This window comes from Aspergillus candidus (genome assembly GCF_002847045.1).
Source record: "Aspergillus candidus strain CBS 102.13 unplaced genomic scaffold BDW47scaffold_9, whole genome shotgun sequence".
Classification (NCBI taxonomy): Eukaryota; Fungi; Ascomycota; class Eurotiomycetes; order Eurotiales; family Aspergillaceae; genus Aspergillus; species Aspergillus candidus.
In genome coordinates, this window is record NW_020194014.1 from 107,157 (window position 1) to 114,712 (window position 7,556).

At 52.2% G+C, this 7,556-nt stretch overlaps 2 protein-coding genes across 2 annotated transcripts; both read left to right on the forward strand.

The window, feature by feature from the left end:
• The first annotated feature begins 1,727 nt into the window (after window positions 1–1,727).
• Window positions 1,728–4,258, forward strand: medA (transcriptional regulator medA). Its single transcript, XM_024820235.1, has 3 exons — window positions 1,728–2,079; window positions 2,134–3,629; window positions 3,691–4,258. The coding sequence occupies exons 1-3, from the start codon at window positions 2,040–2,042 to the stop codon at window positions 4,138–4,140; spliced, it is 1,986 nt and encodes a 661-aa protein (XP_024674185.1). The 5' UTR covers window positions 1,728–2,039; the 3' UTR covers window positions 4,141–4,258.
• Window positions 4,259–6,157: 1,899 nt separating this feature from the next.
• Window positions 6,158–7,486, forward strand: BDW47DRAFT_123688 (uncharacterized protein; the record flags this gene model as incomplete). Its single annotated transcript, XM_024816100.1, has 3 exons — window positions 6,158–6,431; window positions 6,499–6,721; window positions 6,804–7,486. Coding segments are annotated over 3 exons (1,180 nt in total), but the record flags the coding sequence as incomplete, so codon positions are not given.
• Window positions 7,487–7,556: the final 70 nt, after the last annotated feature.

Consider the following 7,556-nt stretch of genomic DNA (forward strand, 5'->3'; position numbering starts at 1 on the left):
TGGCTTTGACGGTTCACGTTCGCTACGGTTGATCAAGTTTGAGAACCTGGAATTACGAAAGAGTAAACTTGATTATTTAATTTTCCAAAAAAAAAAGGAAAAAAGAAAAAAGGGAAAACAAAAAGAAGAAAGAAAAGAAACTTTGGATACGATTAATTCGATCATCCAAACCTTTGATACTCACGGAGATCCTACGTTCGTTGATCCTTCGACATACCTTCGTTATTGTTTTGTCTAGATACCGATCCTGCGCCAACCCGACAAGAAGAAATTCGACCATCGCAGATCACCTCGAAGAAGAGAAGCGTACGAGTTTTCCGAGAAGATCGTTCCGATCGATTAACCCACCCCTGTGGAGTGTCGTTTGTCGGGTCTGATACGGCGACTTGTAGAGAGGTCCCCGCAAAACTCGTTTGCCCAACGGGAAGTCCACTTTCACATCTCAACCACGACCGTCGAAACGGAAAGTAAAGAAAGGGCGCCAGTCTGATCATTCCCTCGCATCTCGTCTCCCTCTCCGCCCCATCCGATCAGCAAGTGGACCCTTCCAGCCAATATATCTGCCAATTTGGGGATATCATTCAATCAGGTTGGACCTGGACCCTGAACATCGTGGATCATTGTCTCGGCTGCGCACACCACTTCATTTCACGTCTTGAACCAGGACCCTGGGAGGAACGGGAATCGTCTGGGTCATCTGGACTTATTGGCTAGCGAAGGTGAGCATGATTCTCCCTTTCGCCACTTCTCCTGCGATGCCTTGCATCGGCGCCCTTCTTGTCCCCTGTGCGCTGCCCTCCTTGCATTGCCCGGGTCGTGCCTCTGGTGCGCAAACCGCCCAGGGAAATTAGGGAAATTAGGGCCCACGATGGACCCCATGCGCTTGTCATTTCCCCCTGTGGTCATCATCATCGGAAATTGACTGTTTGTTGTTGACATTGTCATGGCGAAGGTGCTATCGTCAGTCGTTTATTTGCCCGCGCATTTTGCATATTAGCCCTCCGGAGGCCTCAGCAACGGAATTAGGATCTTTAATTTCCTTCATCTGCCGTCCTTTTTCTTCTCCGTCTTCTCCTCCTTCTACTTCGTGGGTAAGCCTTGCGCTCCTCTGCAACCAACCGTCCGCTTTCTTCACTTTGGGAGGGTCGTACTGACAAGTTCGATAGCCTATCGCCTGACTGCTTCAGCTTTACGAGGCTAGTCGTCAGCGAACCTGATTTGAGAACCTTGGACCAGAGACAACGGAACCCTCCTGTCTCTCTTCCCATCGGATCAACTTACTACGGAGGCTTGAGACCTTCATCCGGATATTGGGCATTGTTCCGTCCGGCCTGACCTCCGATTGGAAGCAGACCAGATCGTCTGGACGTGGACGCGGTTCCCCGATAGGTGGTCTTTCTCTTTTTTTTCTACTCTCGTAGCAGCTTCCGGCAGCGTGGCGTGCCTGTTGGTCCTATTCTGCAGCTAGCCATTGACGGTCTCAGTATTCCTTGTGGAAAGCTGGTCGTTCATTCGAAGTCCGTTCTGGCGGTCTTTTGTTACGCCTGAAATCCGCTTCGTGTCGTCGCTCGTTTTTGTCTCGGAGTGCAGTTTGCTCGCCCTCCGACGTCCAGTCGTTTTCCCAGAATAAATTCGCTGTCACTCGCTTCTTTCGGCTGTTTTTTTCGTTGCAGTTGCTGCAACACCTTCAAACTGGCTTACTCGAAGGAACACGGTGTTTTGGTACGTCCACGCTCGTTGTCTTGTCTCTCCTCTGATACCCACGGTTCCTCTTCTCGTTCTCTTGCCTACCACACTGCCCGTTAGATTTGAAATTGGTGATTCAATTCCTGTCTCGCGGAGGTGCTCCTCGACCCTATCCTCTGAACCAGTGAACCAGAATCTGACCCCTTGCTGACACGTCGACTTGACAGTTTGATCCCGACTTTCAAACGCCGGTAATTTTAGGGGATTCTTTCGACTTCTCGGACCCTGAAGAGTCGCAATACATCGGTGCGCTGTCAGACGGCCTGCTGGCCAAGTCTGAACCCATCCTGTCCATGTCTACTTTCCAGAAACCTCCACAGACGGCCTTTCTTGGTAAGTGTTTTGCCCCAGGAAGTCTCGGGCCCAACGAGGCTGATATCCTCCGAGACAGCAGAGTGGGTGCTAATGAATCTCGCGTAGACTACGATTCCGCTCGATCATTGCAGGATGGTGCTTCTTATTCCAGCTACGGCCAGGGATCCTATGTAACGCCTGCGCCGATGGTCCCGTCGCCGATGGCCGACCAGGCCAGCCAGATCTCCGACTGTGTCCCGTACATGGGGAACCCGGACTACGCGAGCTCCTACGAGGGGGGTCGCTCTCCTGTCGTGGGCGGAGAGCCGCGCCAATTGCCTGAAGTCATCTCCTACTCCCCCCAGCGGGGCTACGAAGGAACCAGGGTGTCCGTGCGGGTCCAGTCGCCCTACGATCTTCATACCTCGTCCTACACAACCCTCTATTTGGCGTTCGGCTCCAAGAAGTGCGAGTGTGTCCCCCATTTCTTGGGGTTCCAGGGTTCGACTTTTCAATACGCGCTTTCCGTGGACAGTCCCGCTTTCATGGCCACGGGATCTCCGTCGCCGACCGTCTGTCTCCAGGTGGTCATGGATGGCCAAAACGAGTGCCCTTCCACTACACTGCAGGTGGGCTATTATTCGTATGAGCACTCGCCTCATCCGTCGCCGTCCAGCGACTCCCGGAAGAGAAGGGTGTCCAGCATGGAAGACACGGGTCCTCGGCCTACGAAGAGACTCACTGCCCAGCCCGTTCAGCCACGAGAGCAGTCGGTGGGGTATCCTACGGCCTCCTACTCCCCCTATCTGCAGTCTCTTCCCGCTGCGAATGGATTCGTGAACCCTTATCAGGCGGGCTCGCCGCGGATTGTGTCGTCTGCATCGCAGTCGTCAATTCGCGCGCCATCCCCGCTCACACCGTCCTGGAGCCCCTCGTTCGTCTCGGTCGCTCCGGATTCGCGGGCCCACGGCTATATGGCCAACCACAGCTTCCGTCAAACGAAGCCGTCGTCTCCCGGGCAGGGCAAGAACCCTACGCTCATCCGTACTTCGACGCTTCAGCAGTCCGGAGGCATCGCTCCGCCGCAGTCGTTCAATCCCTATGCGATGTATCCGTCGAAGGCGGTGTTGAAGTTGAACGGAGATCTGAATTCCATGACGGAGAAATGGTCGAAGGAAGAGCTGGAGACCAAGCGCCGCCTGGTCCAGTTCACACGCATGCAGAGCGGGAGTACCATCCACGCAGACTTCAAGCCTGTGTCTCCCGAAGACCGAACCCCGAACAGTATCTGCATCAGCTGCATCTACTGGGATGGGAAAGATGAGTGCTTCGTCACCAGTGTCGACACCATCTATCTGCTCGAATCTCTCGTTGGGGTTCGCTTTACCGTGGAGGAGAAGAACCGCATCCGTCGCAATCTCGAAGGATTCCGCCCGCTTACCGTGTCCAAAGCCAAGGCCGATAGCGAAGACTTTTTCAAGACCATCATGGGGTTCCCCGCCCCCAAGCCTCGCAATATCGAGAAGGACGTCAAAGTGTTCCCCTGGAAGATTCTCAGCCATGCTTTGAAGAAGATTATTGGCAAATACGTGAGTGGCCCTCATACATAGGATTGCAATTAGAAAAACCTTACTAACCTCTGAAATGTAGTCGGCCAGTTACTCTTCGACGGCTGGTGCCCTCCCCACGCCAATCGGCTCGACCTATGCGAGCAACGGGGCTGCCTCGGATTCCGGCACCGAAGCGCACACTGCACCCTCTCCTCAATCGGTCTCGGACACGTCTGCGTCTTGTGCCTACGGCCCCAGCATGACTGCTTACTCCTCCGCCGATCACAGCGGACCGCCCATGTCGGTTCCCGAACTGCGCTCGGTGCTCCCCGCCATCAGCCAACCCTACCACCAGATGACCCCGTCATACTCCTACCCGACGGTCTGTCAACAGCAAAGCCATCTGGGTCTCACTGCTCCCATCAGCCGGGGATGGGAGCTCAGCCATCTGATGAACAACGCGGCCAGCGCGCCCCCTAGCAACGGCTCTTGCTATAGCTACATGGGTCCGATGCCGTATTCTCTGTCCGACCCCTCCCACGGGCCCTGAGCTCTGAGTTCCAACCAGAGCCCACCTTGCATCTACCGGCGTCATCTCTATTTTATATTCCAATATCGTCGCTCCCGCCACTCCTTCTCATCGTTCTGGCTAGGTCAGCCCAATCCTCATTCGACCGTGGAGACTTAGCATTTTCCAACGATTGCAACGTCTCTCCTTTGATATCATCACGTCTTGATGCCCCCGCATTATTTGATTTATTGCTTGTTTTTTTGTTTTTCTTTTCATGACGCATTATAGATACGTTGTCCGTTCCTTTTCGGCTTGCATTTTTATCAGCGGGGCATTGGGATTCCACTCCTTTACGAGAACTGTATTATTACCTTGGCATGGCATAGCACGGCGCTGCAGTCAATCCTTTTCTACTTCGCAGGACGGGGGAAATACCAACTGGGCACTTCACTTCACATCTGGTGTGGCGACGGTGATTAAAACGGGATATTGATTGTTTTGTTTTGGTTTGGTTTGTTTTGGTTTGATTTGACACTTGATTTTGACTTTTGACTTTTGATTTGAATTTGAGTTCAACAGGGCACACCTGAAAGGGTGTATGCTGATTGACTTGATATACGCGCATAGCTTGGGCGCCCGTGAATTTGTTGAATGTTTTGATTTTTTGGTTTTGTTTTCTCTATTTCTTGTTTGTTTTTATCTTTAATATTTCTGTTTTTCTTTCCCTTCTCTTCTGTGTTATTGTTGTCTCGCTGTGTTGGATTGGATAGGGTATAGTATACTTATTAGGGTTACCGGGCATTTATATAGATGCCTGTATCTATGATAATGGTAATAGTGATTTATTCATCTCATCCTTTTCTTTCCCCCCCCCCTAAACTTGGGCTGTAATCAATCAGTTAGGGTATCTAGCGGTAAAAGGTGTACAACCTCGAATAGTCTCCCATTCCATTCCAACACAACCAAAATGTAAAGCTGCCTCGGTATAGAACACATACACGCCACGTAGAGTCCTTGGCATCTTCACCTTATCAAATGCAATATCCAAAGACAAACAAATATCAAACCCCCCAATTTCGGCCCCTCGGACGACAAAAAGCTCCACTGCCGGTTCTGGCGCCCGGTGGGGGCCGAATGCTCCGGTTTGCACTAGTAGGCGTAGTATGGTGAACAAACCTGTTAGTTATACGTACGGGTCGGTTGGTACCTGCATTGATGTGACGATTGTGTTGGATGGGGATGCTTGTTCTTGGATGGGGCAGGATTTGCCCTGTGGGGGATGAAACTTGTTTGGTAGTTGCTTTGGTTATCATTTGGGGGAGATGGGAAAGGTGTATATGTCGATGGGTCAGCTGATCTGGGGGCTTTTTCCTTGTGCCGTTTGTGTTTGAATCCTTCACACAATCTGCAATCTTTCATACATCTCTCTTGCGCAAGAATATCATTGAATCCATCACTATTATGACAATCTCCATCGGCATTCATTTCTCCCACGATTGATACATACCATGGCAACATCTCTTGAATTGTGAAAGGAAGCCAACCCAGAATACAATTCCAACAGGAAGAACCCCCGTACGATCCTCCCACGGAAGAAGGATCCATCCAAAGATGCGGGGCGCCACTGATGAAATTAGTCCCAAAGTCTTCTTGCTCTCCTATCAGACCCGTCCCTGACGATGATCTGCATCCGCCTAACGCTGCCCCGGCCCGGCGCAGGAATATGCGGATGGAGCAGGAATATGCGGACGGAGCAGGGGACTACAGTATCTCCCGATGGGAATCCTCTATAGTAAAGAATTCAATTCCTGGCTCAGCCACCGGATCCTTTGAAGAGGGGGCGCGCGCGGGCAGGATGAAAAGACGCGCGGTGAGGATTCAGTGAAAAAGGTATAAAGAGGGTGTTTGAATCGCTCTGATGAGTCTCTAATTGCCATCGGTCATACTTACTACTATTGTGTTGGAGCCTGTATCTGGCTCATTTTACTTGACTTCTCTTCGTCTACAACTTTACTTACCCATCTGTCGTGCCGGTGCGCGCAAGACTCACCGAGCCATGTATACTCACCAGGTCTTGTCCCTGGCGCTGGCTAGCGGCCTGGCTACGGCTTTGCCGCTGACGTGTCCTAATACTGTGAACTCCGGGTCTGGCTCTGGCTCTGGCTCTGGCGCGCCTACCGTCTACTTCATCCGCCATGGCGAGAAGCCCAGCGATGGTGGCGTTGGTCTTAGCTCTGAGGGCGAAGACCGCGCCGAGTGTCTCCGGAATATCTTCGGCAAGAACTCCGAGTACAAGATCGGACAGATCCTGGCTATGACTCCTAAGGACGGTATGTGTCATTATTTTTACCCCCTTGTTGTGTCTTCTGTGATCCCATGTGACTGACCAAGCATCAGATGGCCATCGAGCGCGCCCCCGTGACACCGTCGAGCCGCTCGCTCAGGACTTGGGTCTTAAGGTCGACACGTCCTGTGATAGAGATGATGCCGCCTGTGTCAAGTCTCTCGTTGAGGGCTACAAGGGCGACGGCAATATCTTGATCTCCTGGCAGCATAGTGCGTTGACGGAGCTCGCCAAGGCGTTGGGTGATGAGAACGCCGAGACATACCCTGATGATAGGTGTGTGGATCTAGGCCGTTTTACTTACTTTCTTTCTTTCTCTTCGTGATTGAACGTCAAGGCTAATTGGTCTGCGTGTTAGGTTTGACTTGATCTGGACTTACCCATCGCCCTATGATAAGTTGACGGAAACTGTCGAGGAGAAATGTCCCGGCTTGGATGAGGGTCAGTCTGGCAACAATATTCAGGCTCGTCATAACCAGCAGCCGGAGGATCAGCAGACTCAGGATCAGGAGGCTCTGGAAAAGCAGGCCAAGTCTATGACTGGCAACTCCTCCTCCCAGACCGGCAACGGCAACGGCGACAACTCCTCCACCAATACTGGCGGCGGCAATGACTCCTCCACGGCTGGCAATGATGATGATTTTGACTGTGACGACGACCTTGACGGTCCGAATAGTGGTCTGGATCTGGATGATAGCAACAGCAACAGCAACAGCAACAGCAACAGCAACAGCAACAGCAACAGCAACAGCAACAGCAACAGCAACACCAACAGCAACAACAACAGCAACAGCAACGCCAACAGCAACAACAACAGCAACAGCAATGCCAACAGCAACAACAACAGCAACAGCAATGCCAACAGCAACAACAGCAGCAACAGCAATGCCAACAGCAACAGCGACAGCAACAGCAATGCCAACAGCAACAGCAATGCCAACAGCAACAGCAACAGTAATGACAACAGCAACATGGATAGCAACAACTCTACCATGACGGGTGGCGGCGGTGGTGACTTCTCTACCGAGACCGGCGGCGGCGGTGACGACTCCATGCTCAACAATGAGGAAGAACTTGATTGCGACGAAGACGACGAAGAGAGCGGGGACGA